General features: G+C 42.8%; 1 protein-coding gene across 2 annotated transcripts in view; it reads left to right on the top strand.

Annotated features, from left to right (window-relative positions):
* Window positions 1-21,309, top strand: part of fgf12a (fibroblast growth factor 12a) — a 30,080-nt gene extending 8,771 nt beyond the window's left edge. For both annotated transcript variants that reach the window (XM_087173744.1, XM_023405507.2), the window contains 4 exons: window positions 3,053-3,163; window positions 7,515-7,618; window positions 16,954-17,152; window positions 18,288-21,309. In XM_087173744.1, coding sequence (XP_087029870.1) covers window positions 3,053-3,163; window positions 7,515-7,618; window positions 16,954-17,152; window positions 18,288-18,403 — 530 coding nt within the window. In that variant the 3' untranslated portion in view covers window positions 18,404-21,309. The remainder of the gene's footprint in view (window positions 1-3,052; window positions 3,164-7,514; window positions 7,619-16,953; window positions 17,153-18,287) is intronic.
* The last annotated feature ends 1,774 nt before the right edge of the window (window positions 21,310-23,083 follow it).

Raw genomic sequence — 23,083 nt, forward strand, 5'->3', positions numbered from 1 at the left:
GGGAGGGTGGGAGGGAGGGGCTGGGGGCTTCAACACCTGTCTGACAGCCGACGACCCTCTCCCTTGCTGATTCTCTCCCTTTTTCTTTCATCCCTCCTTCTGTGTGGCTTTCTTGGATTTTTTAAGCTTAATTTCTTACCTGTTTTTTCTTGTAGCTAAAGCTCTCTTTATAGCCAGCCGTTTGTTGCTCCTCTGTCTCTTTCCTCTCTTTGTCTTTGGCTCTGCCTCTTCTCATTTTGTTTCTGCCTCATTCTCTTTGTCAGTCAATGTCGGATCAGTCTTTATCCTCGCTCCTCGTTCTATGTCTGTAAATATGTGTCAAGTACTACTGTGTAAGTGTAGTAGAGGTTCTTATTGTAGTGTATATTGGTGTATATGGGTATGATGTGTCTCTCCTTGTCAAACACTGTATCAGAGCAGGTGATCATTCACCATTTCATGGTCATGACGCCATTTGTCGACGTACCTAAATGTTTTTGTCCTTCTGTATTGGTATGAAGTAAATTTATTGACATTTTAATGGCCCGTACACACACAGGATGATGATCTCTTACGTTGACACTGAAAGACATTTGTCACGCACAAACTCATGTTGTAAGAGTTTATCTGCAAGTCTGTGTGTACCTGCACACACACTCACACACACACACACACACACACAAGCATGCACACACACACACACACACACACAAAAGCATGCACGCACTCTCCGCTAAATGATTGGAACTGATGAGCCGTCAGCGATTGCTCGGGCCCACGTTGAAGCCTTAATTTATGGAAGTGTAGTTATCACATGTGATTTACTGATGTGTACACTCCCATGTGCTTTCACAAACACATACACTTAAGCAAACACACAGGCACACACAAGCACACACACACATTCTCCTCACCCTGCCTGTGATGGATGATGAAGGGCCTGTCCCAGGAATTGATGGCCCCACCCCAGGGGTAGGTGAGTTGGGGATTGATGGTCAGGATGATGTACAGTTGAGTAGAAGTGAGCCCACTCTAGCTGGGGGTCACTACTTAGCTAAGTCTTTCTATGAGCTGTCCTCTTGGCACACTTGTCTCCTGTATAATGTAAATAGAACTTAGGCACCGGTAATCTCAAGCAAAGACCTAACATCTGTTATTACTGTTGACGACAGATCTGGATTTGGATTTTTCTTTTTTCTGTCTCTCTTGATACCAAGTTTGAAAATGTCTGTTCCTGCCAGATATATTTGGGTGTTTTATGCGTCTGGCTGGACTGCACTGAATCACATGACCTCCATGTCTTGTTATGACCTTGGAGGACAGTCAGGCTCGCTCATATTCCTTCATTTCAATCACGTGTTATATTATTTGTCAGAACATGCCGTGTGCCCGCGAAGCATTTTCAGTCACTTAATGTTTATTTGGGCACATAAAATGAAACCGAGCAGCACCAATTCAATTGTGACAAAATGCTTAATTTGTTTCTTTTGTCAGGCAGAGAATAAACAAAGGATTAGTAATATCCAGCATCTGAATTGTTGTCTGATTTCACTGGAGCTTGCCTCAAAATCTCAGCCACTGCAAAAAGCAGTGCATTGTTTTTCAGCTTTAGAGTTACTTTACTCTCACTCAACCTTAAGAAGAATCTATAATTTCAGTCACATACGTAGTACATGCCCTTTCTTTTCTATGCAGTCAGAATTACGCTTCAGTATTTTCCTGTCTGATTTATGCTAATGGTGTCATCTAAATCTGACTACTTCTTTTACACAAGATCAAAAGACCTGCCACACTTGAGACCACATATACATTTTACATCAGATAAACAGTTTTTTTTCTTTCTTTCTTTCTTTTTCTTTTTTTTTTTTTTTTTACACATCTATGTTTTCCTGGCATTGCCTGAAGCCAAGAGGCTCTCTTTGCCTTGAGCTAATCCTTGTTTCCACCTGCTGAAGTGTTCGCTTCAGGCAGCACCCTGGCCAGACGCCAGATGTCACCGCCTCAGAGTTGGAGGTTGGTTCAGGGGTATTGTAATGGGGGAAAAAAACTCCCTAAACTTTAGGTCAGTCTCCTACATGTTATGTCAAAAAAATCTGTTGTGAACCTGTTGCCTGTAAAAGCTCAATCTCTTAGTGAAAGAGAGAGCGATTTCCCTGAATATCAATCAGAATAACCCCCAACATGCACAGTTGCTTCATACCAAATAAATAAACCATTGGCATGTCGGTGTGCATTAAAGTGCGATCTTTAAAAAGACTTTCCAAATGATGCAAAATCACCAGATTCTGTAACAATGGTGTTATCAGAAAGTAACAACATTTTCATTGATTTCCTGTCATGGTGTTCCCATCATAAAGACCTTCCTGTCAAACAGCAGTTTACCCTTTTTTTGGGATTATGTGGTGCAGCAGATAACTCATGACAAACTGTCCATCATAGTCATATTGATATTCGCCAGCTGGTTAAGGAGTTAAGGACTCAAGTTGTTTCTAGTACTGTAAGTTTACGTTATTCGTTTGCAGCTTTGGAGGTCAGACTGTGCCACAAGAATAATAAGACTGTTTTATATGTTTGGAAAAAAAAAAAAGATTAATTATAATTGGACATTTAATTGATATATTGATAGATACAGTTCATAAATTGATTCATTGATTTTGTATTTAAGATACACAATTCAAAAACAGTTCTTATATAATATTTAAATAAATTGAGCATATGACTGGAATACACAACACTAAAAGTTTTTAATTATGTAATAATTATTATTATTTTGGTGGTACACTCCATCTTCCACAGCCAACTTGTCTTATTTTCAATTAACTGAACACTGTTTGTGAAACATGTCGTTGTGATAATCTCAGCGTTTGATATAAACAGTGTGCAAACACTTAGCTGAAGGCAGAGGTATTTACTCAGTTGTATGTTTTTGTCATAATTATGAGACTGTTATTCTGACATATTATTGGTGGGGATGGGGCTGTGGCTTGGCCGTCGGTTTGTGTGTATGCGTGTGTGTGTGCGTGTGTGTGTGCGTGCGTGCGTGTATGTATGTATGTATGTGTGTGTGTTCCAGAGCCGCAGCTGAAAGGCATCGTGACACGACTGTTCAGCCAGCAGGGCTTCTACCTGCAGATGCAGCCGGATGGAACCATCGACGGCAGCAAGGACGAGAACAGCGACAACAGTGAGTGGAGCATTGTGGAAGCCACAGCTTCCAGCATAAAACATTTAATGGCAATGAATCAGTTGGTTATGTAATATATTACCACATTTTATATGGTGTTCTCTATGATTTTTAATTCTTATATAACTGATGCCATTTGGGCAGCCTAAAGCACTCCCAAATTAGTTTAAGAAGCCCTCACTGATTTGGATTATGTATACAAGAAATGTACAATTTTAAAGGGAACTATTCAACAAATTCCACAAGGCGGTGTGGCCTCTTTTCTGCATCTGGTTATGCAACAGTATGCATGGATATAAATGTGTCAAAACCTTCTCAAATGGTTTATGTATTCTCAGTCTGTCTTCTATATACCTTTCACAGTGAACAAATGCTGTATTTATGGCGTATCTTGTGTCAAAATTTCTATTCCGAAATTAAATGAATTCCGATATCCCTGCCCCGGCCTTACAACGTAAACCATTTCTACTGTATACACTGCGTGGTCGTAGATGTCACATTGTTTTGATTGATTCAGCTCTGAAGAGTGTGTGATTATCACAGCAGAATCTCCTTCCTGGAGAAACCCATCACCTGACACAACTGGAGCCCTACAGCTTCACTCCTTGTCACAAAGATCCCTCCCCGAGCCACTTCTTTGCAATATTTCACCACCGATCGACTTTCCATAGCGGACTACCAGTGGATAAATAGTCTCCTGGGTATAGTCCCATAACACACCGTTTCCGCCCCCCATAGGAACAGGAAAGAGGGAAATCGGCGGAGTCTGTAGGGGGTCCTCCATATTAAAACATGGCGGCTTTTATAACAGTTTCCTATGGGAAGTTGAAGGATCAAGGAAGAGATATATGTCAGCGGAGAATGGTCGTTGAAGCGATAATGAGGACACTCCCAGTCTGGAGTGAAGCCAGACAGGAAACCAATCATGACCTTTCTTTTCTAAAACATCCTGCCAATCTTGAAGGAAGCCGGAGCCAAAGCTGCTGGACCGTAGCAGTCATGCAGTGAAAAGAACGGTCTCTCCCTGTCGCCCATCCTTTTATATTTCATGAGGAGATAGATCTTCTGTGAGGACTACTTAAGACATAAAGGAAGGGTCTTCAGAACAAAAAGGATGAATGCACTTGTGTAATTTTTTTTTTTTTTTTGGGGGGGGGGGGGGGATTGGCTGGTGAGGGTTTTGTTGAATGCAAGGGTTTCCCCACCTCGAGGTAATCCTCCTCTTAAGCAGTTCCGCTGGCCCAGGGTTGGAGGAATGCAGTGAATAATTCAGCCACAGGAAACTAAAAATACCACCTTCTCCGTTTGTACCCAATGAATAATTCTCTGTATAAGATGCCTCAAGCTCAGAGACAGTCCGAAGGAAGACAGAGAGAGAGAGAGAGAGAGAGAGGGCGGAAGAGAGGAGGAGGTGCAGCAAGAAGAACTGTGAAGAGTTCTTAGTAGAAAGAGAGAGGCAGAAAGAATAAAAGAAAAAGAGAGGGTGATTAAGACAGAACCGGACAAAGAAGATTTGGTATTCAGGTCTTGCACTGAACTATTGATTGCCCCGGCTGGATTATTAGAATAATAGATTACCCCCACCCTTGAACCACACCACCCTCTGACCTGCAGTATCCTCAGCAGCGGCAGATTGAATACAGTAATTTATTTTCAGGGGGAGGTTCAGTGGAACTGACGGGAGCATGATGCCGCCTGAATACAAGGTGCGACATGAGCCCAGAGCGCATTTCAATTTCATTTTTTATTATTTCTTATATTTCTGCACTGAATGACAACAAAGTGCTGAGACAAGGACACTTTTTTTGTCGGAGAAATGCCTAAGAATAATAAATAAATGATATTCTGCTTGAATTAAATCATAGCTTTTTGAATGATAAAACTTGTTTGACTCAAAATATTCAGTAAACTGTGAGAGGTGATGGAGTAGAACAGGTTGTTACTATAGCACGTAAAACTGATTTAGTGGTAAGCATGGCTGACTGGCAGAGCCAGAGAGAACACCGTTCAATTAATTAAGAGCCATGTTCAAATTTCAGCAGTTATTAATTTGATTGACATCAGTTGATCGCCTGCAGTAATTACCTGCACACACTGAGCCTCTAGAAAGATATTTGCTGGTTATGAGACACCTGCAGTATCAGGCGGTCACACTGTCTCTGGTACTCCCGGTTTGATGGATGGGACGAAGGATGACTTTTTAAGACCCAGCCACTGATTTCAAGTACTTTATCAACTCTGGCACAGTGATGGAAAAGTGTGAGAAAAAATACTATTAAACACTGCATATAAGCACACATACTAATACGCCTGTACTGTATATACCCACGCTGCCATCTTTGGGTTTGCTTTTCCCTCTGGATTTGGAGATGTGCCCTTGGCATTTGAAGTTTGGCTCAGTGTTTCTCTAAACCTTTCCTGCGGGGTTTATTTCTTGCTGCGCCAGTATTCCTCACATCAAATGCACTTCCTTTAGCCTACCTGCAGGATTTTGCTTGTAGCCGATTACTGCTCCACTGGAAGACTTGCCGTTTCAAGGATTTCTCTTTATTGGGTTGTTTGAACCCACTTTGTGTGGCCCTCAGACGATAGAAGATCCCCGGAAATCTCTTAACTCTGTCCCTGCACCGGCCCAGCCGCTCGCTTTTCCTCAGTGAGAGATAGGATTGAGGTTATTAAGGAAGAGGAATCGCCTTCAGAATAGTCATCAGGTACTCAACCAGCAGTCAGTGCAGCTGTAATTATGGAATCCATCAACTCCTTGAGCTGCAAATAGAAGAGCCGGACATTAAGAAGGTAGCTGAATGACAGCTCCTGTCAGCTGTTTAATTTTTTGGCAGGCAAATGAGAGCAGGGACGGCAGATCGTAATTATAGCAAAATAGTGTACAAGCTCACCATATTTTATGTCTCTTTTCCTCCCGCTGTTCAAGCCAGGGCCTCACGGTGAGTCTTTTTGAGGGCCCTACTATAAGTATGACTTCTGAGAAAAAGGCTAGTATATGTTTTGATAGGTGGAGGTGCTCTGGGGTGGAACACTCCTGGGTTTTAGTGATACGTGACAGAACTGTGCACGGTGCCTCTGAGAGACACCGCCAGTCATCGGAGCGACAAAAGCAGCAGCCATGAAAGACAAATAGAAAGAGGAGCGGTGGTGGGGGCGGTGGGACAGACCGTGGGGATGGAGAGAGTTATGACAGAAAAGAGAGAGAGGAAAAATCAAGAGAATGAGAGGCCTTAGAAAAGAAGATTTTAAGGTGCTAATGGACTAATATTCTGCTTTTATGCCGCAAACATCCCGCTTCTTAAGAGTGTACCTAGCCGCAGGAGTGGTCAGTGTGTATCACCCCCACCAGTGGCCTGAGGGCAGATTGAAACCATTGGCAGGCGAAAGCAGCATGTCGATATTTATTGAGTGAAATTGAATCTGCTCGGCAGACAAGACCCGCGTTGGCACGTCTCCTCTCATCCCTGCCAGCTTTATCTGATAGTCCCTATCGCCACTTTCAGAACGATCATCGCAATAATACAGGCAGGGTGGAGCAGGTAAAGAGCGTCCTCACGCCCTCCACAAACCGAAGCACGTGGAAGTCACAGTCCAGTCCTCAGGTCGAGCCGGACTCACCTACAGAGTTGACAGTAAATCTGTTGGAACTCGGCCGGTTGTTTTCAGAACTGATGAATCCACTTGGATGAACGAGAAATCTTTTACAAGCATCTCCTTGTTATACTCAGCTCAGCTTATAGGATGTTACGAAGACATACTTACGATTTAAACCCGGATTTCCAGGGGGGTTTAAGACATTCACCGCGGTTGCACTCTGTACTGTCATTCAGCCTCCTTTCTCTTGTTATATTGGCTCACTCCCTTTCTGACTGACAGCGCAAACTGCATCTGTTCAAACAAGGGTTGTCGCATACAAAGTCACATAAATCTACGCTACTGTGACATTACTACGAGGACAATTTCATTCAGCTACATAACTGGGTTGCTGTACAAAGATGCTCCGGATGCTTTGCCATCTTTTTTTCTTTTTTTTTCTAGTGCAAACATCATTTGTCACCAGAAAGTTTTGTATTCCTGCTCTAACATTAATGCTTCACTGTGAGACTCAGGTGCCTCAGAGCTGCCATTGTCTATGTCCTGTATAGCTACCATTCACGTTAGCGCTGACAGGTAGCCAAAGAACAGAGATCAGAGGCTGTCGTATCCACAGGAGCTAAGTGAAAACTCAATTATCCTATTCTGTCCTTTCTGTCTGATGTCTCTCTTTTGTCTCTGTCTCTTTGCATGTGTCTGTCCCTCCCCTCCCTCCCCTCCCCTCCCCTCCCTCACTCTGTCTGCCCTGCAGCCCTGTTTAATCTTATTCCTGTGGGTCTGAGAGTGGTGGCCATCCAGGGGGTGAAGAGTGGCTTCTACATCGCCATGAATGGCGAGGGCATGCTCTACAGCTCGGTAAGACGCGACCCTTTGCTCTGGTCACACGGTTAGGTTTGTGCACGTGTGTTCGTTACCGGCATGTGTATTAGTTCATTTACACGTGTTGTGTTTTGTTCTGTTTGTTGTCTCTTTTAATATCCCACTGCAGCAAAGACTCAGCCCTTCCAAACCCCTTTCATCTCTGCTGTATTCGAGAGCTCTTCAGATGTGCCTTTGTGTTGCTGTGCAGCACTTATCCCCCCCACCACCACCTCCCTTTCCAAACCCCCCCTTTGTTGTTGAAGCAGCACCGTGCGTGTTTTACATTTAATTTGACATCAAGTTCAGTGCTCAGCCCTTTTTAAAAAATTGCTTCTTCTTCTTTTACTGGCTACCAGAGCAGACTCATTGTGTAGTAGCTATAAACAGAAATTCCACTGAATTTCATTCTCTTTTGATGTGAGTGATGTTGCGTTGTTCAACTTTCATCCGGACTTCTATCCCAGGATTCCTGCTGTCATGAAAGGATACAACACAGCGAAAATGTCCTTTTTTTTTATATCAATGCAATCTGAGCTGTGAAATGCTTTTACTTGTTTCTGATGCAAATCTTTGTTCAGGGATTAATTTGAAGTCATTTTGTTTTTATGTCAGCCAAATGGTCTTCAAAGTCCAACGCACGTGCATACAGCACATCTCACAAAAAAATTAAAAAATCAAGATTCAGTGGGGGAGTAAATATTGTGAAGATGGATATTTTATGTGCAGTGTAATATATGAGAAGCATATAGGCGAGTGTGGGCAGCAGAGGCATGGGTGGGGGTGGACACAGTCACGGATGTCAGTTGGAGAAAACATTAAGTCGTAGCTCTTGCATTGAGGATGAAGACATGTTTCCGGAGCACGTTTGTAGAAATGAGTTGCAGATTGAGGGAGAGAGAGAGAGAGAGAGAGACAGACACACACACACACACACACACACACACACACACACACACACACACACACAGCAAGCGAGAGAAATTGGGTGGGGGCATAGACAGAGATATAGAGACAGGAGGATATCCCTAGTTGGCATGGTTATATAACATCCAGTCTCACGGTTTCAGTGTTACTGAGGAAAGAAGAGGATGGGAGGGGAAGCGTTACCCACAAACCTCTGCTGAGGGACTTGGCGATTGCGGTCTCATCGGCAGACAGCCATAATGAATGACTGGCAGGAAGCTGGAATTCACAAACTGCCTATCGAACTTTTTTTTTGTTGTTGTTGTTTTGTTCTCAAAATACTCATAAAACGAAGGGCATGGTGAAGCCCGGGTCTGCTGTATTGCAACTTACATTTATTGATAAGGGAGCCGCTTTACTGCGAGAGAGGCAGGAGAACATTTTGAAATAGACCTGATAAACAGTGTACATGATGTTTTTTTTTCCAAATCTGAATAATCGCTGAGTCCAGTAAATTCAGAGCCATTATTTCAGAAGAACAACCATTCTCGTTCAGCACAACTCGGTGCCTCAGAAGTTCAGAGAGAAGGACATGCAATAAATGCGCAGGCTGTTGTGACTCATCCAGGTAGACGTCCATTCATAACTAAAGGCTCATAAACAAGCGCATGATTCACAGCCCCACTATGAGCCTTATAATAAACCTCCACCCACTTATCCACGTCTAATTAAAGTTTAATCACGCACAGACAGCAATCTTTTAATTTATTAAATTGACCCCAAGTTGGGGATATCGAATGACCCCACCCTCCACCCCACCCACACACCCTTGATGTAATCATCATTTGCACGTACGCAATTATTATTAATTACAAGTGATTCAGCACCTGAGGGTCAAACGGCAGCTCTCATCTTTACAAACACGACTCTCCACCTGTCATTTTAATCTTCATTTTTATGGGCGGAGGAACAAAGTTTTGACCTTTCTATCACAGGAGAGGAGAGGAGAAGAGAGGGTGGGTGGGTTGTTGGGAGGCAAGGCATTTTTGCTGTAACAGTTGAAAGGCCATTTCAATTAAATGGACACACTCTTTGGCCATGTAGAGGAGGTCCAGTTTCGCAGATGTGAAGCATGGGAAATTAGCATGCAATCGGTAAGCAGAATGCAGGTGATGCTGTTCATAAAGAGGCTAAATTAACATGCAAGCCGTTGGATGAAAGCACAGATCACCTTTGTTTCTCTCTCTATTTCCCCATTTAACGTAGAAATTCAGATAACATATGCGATAGATAGTGTGAGAACTCCTTAAAGCGCTTCCAGAGAGCAGTTGAGACAAACATTTCTGCTCTTTATTCACACTTTTATGAGTGCTCTTGTGGCGCAATCACAGCTATAAAATAAGTCCTTCAGTTTCATTCCTCATATTTACTCACATTTACTTTTATTGTTATTAATTCGGCTCTTTACCCCCATCCCACCTCCCCCTCTCATTCGCTCCTGCCGCGCTCTCTCTCATTCAAATTCTCCGTTAATTTTGTTTGCCTCTCCAAAATATAAAGTTTCTCACTGCTTGTTTGATCACCTCGTTCTGTCTCACTAACATGTGAGAGCAGAGATGCACAGCCCCCCCCCCCCCCCCCCCCCGGAGGGATAATTACTGAGGAATACCTCTCCTTCTCTGCTTCTCTCCCTGCTTCTTTGCTCTTGTCTTGTTAGTGGAGGAATGCGACAAGCGTTATCCTCTGTGTGTTCGAGCCGAGATGCTGTCGTGCTGCAACTTTCTCTCACTCTTTCATCTAGGTGTCAGGGACCTAGATCATTTTTAGTAGTCAGTTTAACATTGCTGTTGATCAATGAAGTGGCGAGGACATGTATGGGGTTTCATATGTGCAGGCTGCTGGTTGGCTCGTCTTGCCTGGAGTGCAGAGCTCACAGCTGAGCCTGTTGCTGATTGGAAGCTGATGGTAGCCATGGGTGAGCAGGGTGATAATGCTTGTGTGGAGTGTTTAGCAATGAAGTGCGTGGGGGCTGAGCATCTACAATGAAGAGTTCCCTTCCATTATTTATAACACTTCTCAATATGACCTAGTTTACTGCACAGCAGTAACCACTGTTCTCTCTCTCTCTCCGTTTCTATCTATCTATCTATCCTCAGAGCACATGTTCAATCGGCTGCTAATTTTACTGTGTCTTATTTATGTCACAGAAAAAAATAACATGTCGCAGTAAAAGTCTCACAGAAGGCCCTGAGGGGAGAGTGAGAGAGAGAGAGAGAGAGAGAAAGAGAGCTGGTGTGGACGGTCAGGGAGAGCTTCAGATTTTGTTCGAGTGACAAATGATAATGGGCATTTTGCGAGTAGTCTCTCTCTGCCCCCCTCCTGTGTCTTGATCTTTTTCTGTCTGTGGTTATGGGGAGTTATTGTGGGGTTGAATCAGACACTGGCACACTGTGTGTGTCAGGGCTGCAGCTAATAGATATTTTTCTTCAGTTTATCACTTCATTAAGTCTATAAATTGTCAGTAAATGGTAAAAACGCCCAGGATGACATCTTAACAGCTGATGTTTGGTGTTTTTGCTGGATAAATGGCCTCAATAACTAATACATTATCAAAATTGTTGGTGAATCATTCTCTGTCAGCCTACTAATAGATTATTTGACTAACTGCTTTGGCATGTATCTGTCTGTCTAATGACAGATAGTGACAGTGCTCTTTGCAGGGAAAGAGAAACAAAGAAGAAAGATAAAGAGGGGCAGGTAATGAGTAGAATGAATAGAGAAAGAGTATTTGCCTATTTGGGCATTAGTATGTGCTTGTGATTTGATTTTAGCCATTAGCCATCAATGTCCTCTCTGCGGGAGGTTTTACAAGGACAGAGACAGAGGAAAACATAAACAGGAAAGGGAGGACAGGGATGGAAAAAGTGAGAACAAGAATTTTTCGGTTTAAGTAATGTCTAGACAATCCCCGACCTGAATCTCTCCCGGAATAATAATGAGCTCCCCGGGAGTTCCATGGCAGGGCTGGGATTCTCACCGAGGCCAAATCTCTCACATACACCAGTGGCTCGGGCCCATATTTAAATGGAGGTCCTCCCCATATCCTCTGCATCTTTATCCAAAGTCGCGTGTCGGCAGCAGCAGTAGCAGCAGGGCTCCTTAATGCAGAGCCAGAGTGCTGCCTCCCTCCTCAGATAGAGCCAGTAACTGATTTGGATTCAGGATGCGTTCAACCCAGTTCTGTTGGCAACCCAGTTTTATATCCATTACATCTTGCTCTCTTGCTTCGTGTTTCATCTAACATTTCCTACACCTGCACCCCCACCACCACCACCACCCCCACCCTCCACAATCACTCATATCTGTTTGACTGTACAGTGTCATCTGGTATTTGTGTTGTTATTGTTTGTTGTGTTTGACATTGTGTGGCAAGGGGATCCAGGATTAAGATACCCTGTAATCCAGAGAAATAGATGACACCCAATATTACAAATAATGACTGACAGGAAATTAATGAACTCATAATAACTCCATTTCTGTGAACCCTCTGTAAACCAGATGGCCGACAGGTTCGTAATATACAATAGAAAAACATCCCCATGATTAATTCCATTATTTTTTAACAAACAGTTTACATTCAGTGTTTCTCCCCAAAGTTTACAGTCTGTTTGCTGAGGCCTAATGAACGTTTTTATATTCATAAATAGTTTATTAAGTAAATTCTTAGAAAAACCTGCATTGTTTACATCCATGTTTACGTTGGCTCATTAGTGCCACAGCTATTCATAAGTGGAATAACCTCCCATATAGCCTCCCTTTGATAGACATAGCCATTTGTTGAACTAACTGCCAGTTACCATCACAGCTTTAGCTAAAGCAACTGATGTCTCTAAAATAGTTTGATGCTCTTCTCTGCATCTTGTTTCACCTGTTCCCCTTGTCTCCTTCACCTGCATTCACTACATATTTATATTTCTGCAACAGATCTTTGTGTTACGTCACCTGCGTGTGTGTCAGTGCCTTTCAGCACCTTTAACTTATTTCCTTGTATGAGATCGGTGCCTGTAGAATCACACCTGCCTGGCAGCAGGAGTGCTTGTCAACTCAGCTCGCAGAATTTCATAAAAAAATAAGTTAAATGCAAATTGTTCTTCCATGATGTTTGTTCAGCGGGTCTCAGGTGGACCTCTGTGTTTATTTATCTTTAACTCCCTACTGAGACGCCTAATGGTGGCGTGTGAGCAGTCTCACGTGCCCGGTTTCACTAACAAGTCCTTCACTTTTCTCCTTCGGATCACCACAGAATATAAATAAGTGTCCTTGCGATCAGTTTACCATCACTAAGCCTGCTATTCCTGAAACATGGCACGTCTTATTTTTTTATCTTCCTTGTTTAGTGGCGGAAACAACTTCAGTTGATTATGTATTCCTGTGGCAGAGGAAGTGACAGGGAAAACCTGTTGGCGTGCATTTTTAATGTGCGACAGCATGTGTGTTGCAATGACTTTGTGTACGCCTGTGTCCATTTACAAACGTGTTTTTCTGTCCATTTTCTTCCCTGTGTGCTTCCCTGGTTCATGCATGTCCATTAAGGAGATCCCATTAATCACGAGATGCTCCGACCCCGTCTCTTCGCCTCATATTTTCACTCAGTCATCCACAAACAAGGCACTTTGTCAAAGACTTCAAAGTCACTTACATTCCACCCCTATCATTCCCAAGCCACAGCCAGGGTGATTTCCAAACTGCCCCGAGCCTTTTCATAGACAGTAACAGAGTGTCGTCCTTGAGGACGAATTTGGAGGGGATTCTACTGCGTGTCGGCAAAGCAAAGTGGCTGATTGTGAAGGGTAGGAGAGTAGAGAGTGTGTGTGCATGTGTGTGCGTGTGCTCGACCTGATTTGGGCTCCAGATGAAGAAGGGACAAAGCCTGCTGGTGTGTAATGTATCACTGTCCCCACCTCCCCACCCCCCACCTACCCACTCAAACACATATGTTCACACACAAACACACACCCAGCCAGACAGGCTCAACGTGACCCCCAGTGCCCCCACAGAGGGAGAGATGTCTGCTGCTGGACAATGTGTCAGCAGGCCCAGATAAACTCCGCCATCACCTCTCCACAAAGCTTGTCCTCCCTCCTGCTGACCAGAGAGACGTTTCCACACTGCCAACCATGTGACCTCACCTTCCCTGAGTCCTTTACACAGCCTGCCATGCACTGCTGGGTCTCATAAATGAGCAGCCACACAAACTATGACTCATATTTCTGAACTGTGGCATGGCGCACAGGCAAAGACGCAGAAACACATAGACTTAAAACAGCATTAGTTTTGATCAGGGTGAGTTTAAGCTGAATGAATTAATGTTTAGATGAACAATGGATGAAAATGATACAAGTGATGTGTAATGTGATATTGCTATTAGTGACAAACCCAGAGAGAATTAGAGTCCAGACCGTTAGTATTTGGACAGTTACACATTTTCGATTCCTCGGGTTCTGAGCTTGAGGAAACTTGGTTTGAGAGAAAATAATTGAAACGACATTCCAGTGCCAATCAGAGTTGATTGGGGTAGTTGAGAGTTGCTGCTTAGATTTAGGTGGAGGTGTCCGTCAATATGAGGAATAAAGAGGTGGCCTTGCAAGTGAAAAATATGATAATGAGGCTCCATACAAGCAAAAAATATTAATGGTAGCTAGTTTGCCAAATTCAACAGTTCTAAAAAAAAAAAAAAAAAAAAAAACACTGGTTCACAGTAAAACCAGAAAATGGCAAACGAGCTGGTCGACCGGGGAGCGCAAGTGGATGAGCAAAATGGTAAAGAAAAGCCCCTTTTTGTCTGCACAGCAAGTCAAGAATGCTCTCAGGATGTAGACGGACATGTTTCCTTGTGAACAATCAAGAGAACACCTTCCTAACCATAACCTCAAAGTATTCACCACAAGATGCAAAGCACCGGTAAACCTCAAAAAACAGACCAGGCCAGGCTGCAGTTCACAAAAACACACCGACAGAAACCAGTGGAGTTCTGGATCAAAGTTCTATGGACTGATGAAACAAAACTCAACTTCAGTCAAAATGATGTAAGGTACAGCTCATGACCCAAAGCCACCACCTCATCTGTCAAACATGGTGGTGGTTCTATAATGGTTTGGGTATGTACAGTATGGCCGCCACCGGAATAGGCACAGTGGCATTTATTGATGATTTCACTGCTGAGGAAGCAGCAGGATGAATGCAGAGGTACACAGGCGCAGAGTGTGTGCTCAGATTCAGCCAGATGTGTCAAAACTCATTGGATGACATTTCATCATTCAGCAGGACAGCGATCTGAAACTTATGGCCAAAATATCCAGAGAGCATTTCAGGTTGAAGAGGGGGAATATGCTCGACTGGCCGAGTCAATCATCTGATCTCAGTGTCACTGAGCTCTGAGTAAAGACAGACTCCACAACAGGCGCGAGCTGAAGCAGGCAGAGCATCGCCAGGGGAGATGCAAAGCAGCAGCTGATGTCAGGCAGTCATTGACTGCAAAAGATTTCCACTAAATATTAAATATGATGATTTTGTTTGACCTCATTTGTATCTGTCCATCGTGTATGACCCGACTGCAGTTACCCTCAGCTCTACGGGACTGCTGGGACGAGAGTTTTATGGCCCACAACTGCGCTGTTTATGTTTTGGTCTCAGCGCTCTCATCAACTTTGTCTCCAGCCACAGCGGGCAGCTCTTTTCAGTGTAAAAGCTCTGATAAATCCACTGTATGCTTGCCTACCTGCCAACTAGATGGTGAACACACCGAAATTTCTAGCGGCTATAAAGAGCCAGATATTTTTCTCCGTGGTGGTGGTGCACCACTGAGTCGAGAACAAAAGAGAGCTGAGAGCAGAGTGAATTCTGGACTTAAATTTGTCAGGTAGACAGAAACATGAAAATTAAAATTCAACAGCCGTTATGTCGTCAATAGAAAGTAATACCTGAAGATGGTCTACAGAATAAGTGATTTTTCTGGAAGGACACTGTTAAAGAAAATCTAAAAGCAATTTTCATTGCTTTGACCTTCACAAGCAAAATTAAATTCCTCTACATTGTAATAGAGAGGAGGCAGAAAAACTATCCACATAGCTAGATAGTACAATCAAGATTTTCATTTTTTAGTTTTTGTGATTTGCGTGATCCAACCCCTTAGCATAATTTTTCTCAGCCTCTCCTTCAATCTCCATCCTTCACTCTTTTATAGGCTCTCCCACTCTCTCTATCTCTGTCTCTCTCTCTCTCACACACACACACACCCAAACACGTAAACAGTCACCTCCAGCAGGAAGCAGAATTGGGCTGTCAGTCAAATGGACAACCTTAAAAGGGCACAGAACCTTGCAGGAGATATTAATGAATGAAATACAGCACCGACTCCCAGACACACACACACACACACACACACACACACACACACACACACACACACACACACACAACCACACACACACACAGAGCCTGCCTAAAATGAGACGACCCAGCATCCACCAAGAGCCAGCTGTTCTGCATCACCTGCACCTATTTTGGACACACATCATTTCCCTGTCCTTCAAACTGACTGGTGTTGGTTTTTAATTTTGCCGTCTTGCCGTCGGAAAACATTCAGGGAGAGCAGGGACGAGGAGTAAGGGTGATGAGGTTTGGCACCCACCTTCTCATCGCACATTAATCAGCTCACCTGCTTTATTAAGTCTAGATTTTGTTGGAAAAAGTAAAGACGTACATTTCCCTGCCTATTTGGAACTCAGTGCCCCCATTATCTCCATTAAAATTTAACAAATTACCCAAATTACTGCAGCTTAGATCTGTAATGAGTTAGAGAGCCAAGAACATTGTTTCCTCTCTAGCATTGTCATGGCAATAATCTGGCACTGCACTCGGTCCCGACAGTGTATCCAGTAACTGGATCTTTTCATTTTTCCTGTCATTCCTCTCCACCTCCTGTGTGTCCCCTTGGCTTTCTCCTTGACTTACTGCTTTGATAATGAAGCCGAGAGATAAAAATCTTCCATTGTTCACCATTATTCTAATAGGACTATCGGTCTTATTACTTGGATTCCGTGTGTGTGTGTGTGTGTGTGTGTGTGTGTGTGTGTGTGTGTGTGTGTGTGTGTGTGTGTGAGAGAATACAGTATGTTTACTGACCTTGGCAATGTACACATGCTAGTGATGAAAGCCAATATTGGCAGAGTGAAACAGACACAGCTTTTTTTTTTTCTTCCTTAAATGCGATTTCATTAAAATCCTCCGTCTGTTTTGTTGCTGGTTATTTCTGCATGTGTCTTTGATATTTATGTGGATCCTAATTCATTTTCTGTGTGCATTGATTTTTTAGATCTACTGTATGCATTCCTTAATGTTTGCCCCCCCCCCCCCCCTGTTTGCAGGAGATGTTCACACCGGAGTGTAAGTTCAAGGAGTCCGTATTCGAGAACTACTATGTGATCTACTCGTCCACTGTATACCGTCAGCAGGAGTCGGGCCGAGCCTGGTTCCTTGGTCTCACCAAGGAGGGGCAAGTTATGAAGGGCAATCGGGTCAAGAAGACTAAGCCCTCATCACACTTTGTGCCCAGGCCCATTGAAGGTATGAGAGAGCCTGTAGAACAATGTTTTTTGAAAGAGCTCTTAATTGTGTTTTAGTAACCTACCTGTGATAATGTGTGTTTTTATTACAATTAACTATAAATTGTGTGTCCTATCCTGGTAATTACTTTGGAAAGACTAATCCAATTTCAGATAGGCTATAACACTACTTTAAACTAATCATCTTGCAATAAGACTGTTAATTTACTATAATAGATTATCTGAAGCAGGTTTAATGTTTTTTTAATGGAAAACTGATGGCTCGAACGGTACGAAGGAATACAAAATGTATGGTAGAGTTTGGAAAAGTGTTGGCATGAATTTAAAGTATACACATTCACAGTTAATAGGCTAAAAACATCTGGTATAGCGTTATTTTTAATGTGTAGAGAAATAATCCTGGTTTGACAGACAGGTTAATAGGATTTGATTATTTATTAAAGAAATAGTTCAGGGAAAACACTTTTTGCTTTCATGCCAAGAGGTATGCGAGTCTATAGATACCACCCTCATGTCTGAACGCTAAATAAGCCAAAAGCAGCAGTTTGTTAGCTTAACATTATCTTAATGATGGAATATGAAACAGAAGCAGCTAGTGTTGCTGTGTCTAAAGCAAATCCAACAACCACCGCAGTAAATGGTGCATTATATCAGACTTTTTTCAACCAATGCAATATTTCCAAAAGACTTCCAAATGAGCCGGGCTAGCTGTTTCCCCTTGTTTCCAGTCATACTCAGCTAAGATTAGATATTTAATACACATGAGAGTGAAATCAATCTTCTTATTTAACTCTCAGCAAAACAAAAAAAAGAAAAGAAAAAGCACTTTCATTTAGAATATTTCTCCAGCTGTTGTGGGTACATCACCTCTAACATGTTTCTAGTGAGAGTAGTGTTTCATAGATATTATCTTGAGAACTTGTCAAGCAATGTGATGAAAAAAAGTGCTGACATGGCCCTAATTCCCTCTCTTATCCCTCCCAGCCTGGTATAATTGTCCCTCCAGCGTCACACCTGACCTTGTCTCTGTCTGCACATCCATCTCTTCAATCTGCTCTCCACTGTCCCCTTTCTGAGCCCCTCCCCTCCTCTCCTCTCCTCCCTTCTCCTTTGCTCTCTTTACATCTCCGCTGCAGTTTGTATGTACAGGGAGCCGTCACTGCATGAGATAGAGGACAAGCACCGATCCAGAAAGAGCTCAGGGACTCCCACCATGAACGGAGGGAAAGCTGTCAATCAGGACTCCACATAGCAGCGAGGGGAGGGGCTTCCGGCTGGGGGAGTGGCCTAATCCTGACTCAGGGGGAGGGGCCACAGGAAAACTCACCTCCCCCCAAAAATACATACCACCATCCCCTCTGAAAGGAAAGAGGGCGTTGTGATGACAACGAGGAGCTACTACTGTACACCCAAGACAACAAACAACAACAAACTGAACTCTTGCCTGTGAAAACCTTTTAGATGAATTAATATGAAACCAGAGGATATATATATATGAAAAAAAAAATATTTTCAATCAGGACTTGACCAACATTTTATGCAAAAAAAGAGAAAAAGCTGTGATAAACAAACAAAGGAATGGTGGTCTCTCTTCACACAAATACAAATATCTATCATTTCCAATTTATGCTGTGAAAAACAAGCTTTAATACATGTTCAATTTTCATACATTGAGTTTGTTTTTTTCTAAATGCTGTTGCACTCTCATGCGCTTTATTGTGTTATTGCTGTCATTAATAACTATATCATCATCACTACTAATCAGTTGCTCTTATCATCCCAGTTACTGTCATGGTTATTCTGACTTTCTTTTGTTAGACTTAAGAAAGTTTGTTTTTGTTTTCTTTCAATTACTCCTATGTTTTCTTCTCTCACAGTTTGATCTTGAACGCACTGTCACACTATCTGCTCTGGTGTGAGGGTAAGACTGAATGTATTTGATAGTTCTCTGTGTTGGACTCCAATGGGAACAGAGTGCTTAGGGTGGGATGTAATTTACTCAGGTGTGTACTGTAAGTTAGACTAATGAGACTAATAGGACAGATAGGGCTCTTTGAAACACTCTTACATGATCTCCCCTATGTTGTCCTACTATGACAGGACAGGATACAAGCAATATAACAGAGAGCAGTCGAGTATGTCTCTAAATAATAGTAATAACAAGCTGACAACACGTGTCTGTGGTTGGGGTGTTTGTCAGTAGGTAAGACTGACTAAGAAAGTTGAATAGGCAGGTCAAAGGTCGGAAACAAAGGGAAACTGTTTTGATAAAGCTTCAGTATGCTCTTAATGTTTGCGAGGTTTTAGGTAAAGAGTTGTCCAAACTTGTCTAAAATGGCAAAGAATAGTAATCTCTCCAAAGGCTGAGAGGAAAATAATGACCAGCATCAGCACTATGAGCCATGGCCATAAACGGTCACTTCACATTTACCACCTCAAGAAACACAGACCCCCCCCCCCTTCTCTGCTGTTAGCTAGGCTATAACAACAACTCTCCAAGTATAACTATATACCAGTATTCATGCTTTTGAACTATATGGACAAATCATGAAATAATCTTTAATGAAAGACTCGTGCTGTTTTGTTCTAAGCAAGAGAACGGTTTAAAGAAAGTTGTTTTAGCTGGCCTGGCAGTGTAGATTTGTGTTGACTGGTTTTCAAGAGGTTGTATAATTTCTGTTACTTTCATTGTGAAAGCATTAGAGATTTCTCAACACTGGTCTGACTGCCTGACTGTTTAATAATCCACTGACCTGGCCTGTTGATATTTTCAATGTAGAGGTCACAATCATTAAGACTTTCCCATCACAATGGAAGCAGAGCGCCTCGTTGAGGAGCCAGTTCGTCTGGATTGCGCCAGGTTCAAGGAAGGATGTCTTACCATCCCAGTGAGAGCATGTCACCGTTTGTTTTCTCTGACATGGTAACCCATAGAGTCTCCATCCCTCCTGGTTTTGTGACCCATGAAATGAGCCATTTGCTGCATTGTGGAGGAAAGCTTCTCTTTCATAATTCAACATGCTGACAGGGCTGTATAAACAAGGTGAATTGACTGGTACACCGCGCACGCTGTGTACGCTGCATAACTCATTCCTAATCCCCAATTAGTTTGTCTAACTCAGGAAGTCCTACAATTGTTCCGTGAATGGGGCCAGACGTAAAGGCTGACCGCTCGTTGTCCAGCACCCGTTGCACAAAGCCTGGCCACCGGTGTGGTGTTTCAAGAGGTCGGGATGGGGTTGGTGGTGTTTTTATCATTACAGACGGTGTACAGCTAAGCCTAGCCAGGTTAGGAAGGTTGAAAAAAAGGGATTATACGAAGCGAGACGAAGCATGACCATCGCATGAAAGTAAAAGTTGATGTAAGCGTGGATTGATTTTGAGGGGAGAGCAACTAAAAGATTGTTTCAAATCTTCAGAGAAAAGGTCCAAAACTTTTTTATGCAACATTTTGATCAGTATTTTAGCGAGAGTTTATACATCTCTCCTATATCTGGTTGGAAATTGTATGCTCGGTTTGGTGGTATGTACAGTAAATAGCACACATTCAGTTGCACAGTGCAAATCGCAGTGATATATCATCATGGATCTGGGAGGGTCTTCCACCTGGGGCCCAGATCCATAGCTGGTGCAAGTTACCTGCAAGAGCTAATGGTAGATTAGTTCAACTTCCACAGCACCTACAGCATAACAGTGATACATACAGTATATTAGATGTGACACTGAAAGTCAACAGGCAAGACCAGCATATATAGGTATCTTTTTATAGAGGTTTATATTGGTGCAAATGAGATACATGTGGACTTAAAGCAATGCATGAAATTGGATGTACTCAATGTCAACTGTTGACAGCAGAATGAGAGGATTTGAAAAAGATGAATAAAGTAAGGAGGTAAAAATAGCCAATGTGAGAAAGCAGTGAAGGAGAGCACTTTTGGTGGGTTTATTGATGTATGAAAGGGTGAGCAAAGGCTGGTTGTATGTGGTATCAAGTATAATTTATTATTTTTATGTTTGCAGATGATTTCACTGCATTGGAACACGCTCATATATGCATTATGAATTGTGAGATGAAATTAAAAATATGCATTGATAATAAAAATCAGAATGAAGTTAGTGATTGTTTAAGAATAAAGACTATGTTATCAAAATCTTTCACCTACGCAGTGATTGACTCAGTTTGTTGTTGATCATGACTGACAGCCGGTCTATGTATGATTATTATTAATGTCACCCTTTGCATCAACAAGAGACGCAGCAGGATAAGCAGACAAACTAAATCCACCAACGAGGATTCTTAATGCGGTTCAGATTCAGAAAATCCAATCCGTTTCCTCTATCAATTCACCGGGGGTGATTTATCTTCTCAGTAGCCCCTAAATCCAATGTGTCATTTTGGGATGGCGCTCCTTCGTCCTTAATTCTCCCGTTGTCATGGAAACAGACCTTCCGTGCCGTCTGCAAGGAGAATGAGGAGGAGGAAGAGGAGGAGGATGAAGGCTCCCCTGACTTTCAGGATGTGGCTTGTCTTCTCCTGCATGATGGCTGCAGCACAGAGAACAGCAAAGCTGGAGGGGGGTAGAGGGTAGTTTGTTCTTTTTTTTTCTATTTTGGTGTTTCCTCCAGTCACAGTGAACAGCTGGGCTGAGAGAAGCCCTGCAACCTGGGGGAGAAAAAATGTATATCTACCCATGATGACACAATGAGATAGACAAAAGCGGGTGGGGTGGGGGTGAGTGGTAGAGTTAAGCTAAAGGCAAAGAAACTATGGCTACTTTCTCCATCTCCTGCATTGACTAAGAATATTATTGTTTTCTTGTCATTTAAATACTGATTGTGATTTATCTTGTGCATTGTTAATTCATCTTTACGACACAGTTCTCTTTGCCTCAAAGAAAGCTCCAACTATGCAGTAACTGAAAACAAGACTCAAGAGTCCACAGCCGCGCTGGCAGCTCTTCTTAGGCACAGTGCTGCTTTGATCTTAATGCTGATGTTTAGCTGGTATAATGTTTACCATGTTCACCATCCTAGTTTACCATGTTAGCATGTTAATTAGCACTAAATATAAAGTACAGCTGAGGCTGGTGGGAATGTCAAGTTTTGCAAGAATTGGACAAAATGTAATTTTGAACTTTGAACAGATGATGTTGGTAGATGAAAAGTGAAAGGGTTCTCAGAAGTCAGAAGGGTTCATAGTCTGGAAACCATGAATGTCTGTTCAAAACTTTGTGCAATCCATCCAGTAGATGTTGAGATATTTATTAGAATAAATCAAAATTTTGACTCGCTTGCTGTGATAAAGGAAAAGTGAGGGCATCATGAGACTCTGTATGGCTCATCTTCAGGATGAGTCCTCAACCTCATCCTCATCGAATAGTTGTCAGGAAATATCATTAAAACCAAAAATGTCAGCCTGCTGTGGGTGCTGGTCAGTCAGTAAGAGCCATCCTCTGGGGACAGTGAATGTCTGTACAAAATTTCATGGCAATCCATCCTATAGTACAATATTCCAGTCACACCACACATTTTATTGTTATCCAAATGTGTGTAATCCCAAAACCACTGAGCAAAAACGACTCATGTTTTAACACGATCCGTATGCCATCCCGTTCACCGCAGCCACCTTTGTAATTAACTTTGACTAACAGTGGAAACAAGTCATGGTCAGCTATTTAGACTCTCATGTGAGTCGCTAATCTAAACAGGGTCATCCGTTTAGACACACATAGGGAGGGCAAGGACTGCAAACAGCTTGAAGGCCACTCTCCTCTTCTTTCCTCTCCTCTCCAGCTACAGCTCTGCCTGTGGCCTCTGCTGCTCCTCTCACATCCACCTGTCCGCCCCCACCCTCCCTCCTTTCCTCCTGTGTGGAAGAGGCAACCTCAGACTAAGTGGCTGTATTCAAATCTCTCCTGGTGTGAAAATGCAC

The sequence above is a fragment of the Seriola lalandi genome, unplaced genomic scaffold, assembly GCF_002814215.2.
Source record: "Seriola lalandi dorsalis isolate HSWRI2012SDOR001 ecotype SW California unplaced genomic scaffold, Sedor1 jcf7180002054277, whole genome shotgun sequence".
Classification (NCBI taxonomy): domain Eukaryota; kingdom Metazoa; phylum Chordata; class Actinopteri; order Carangiformes; family Carangidae; genus Seriola; species Seriola lalandi.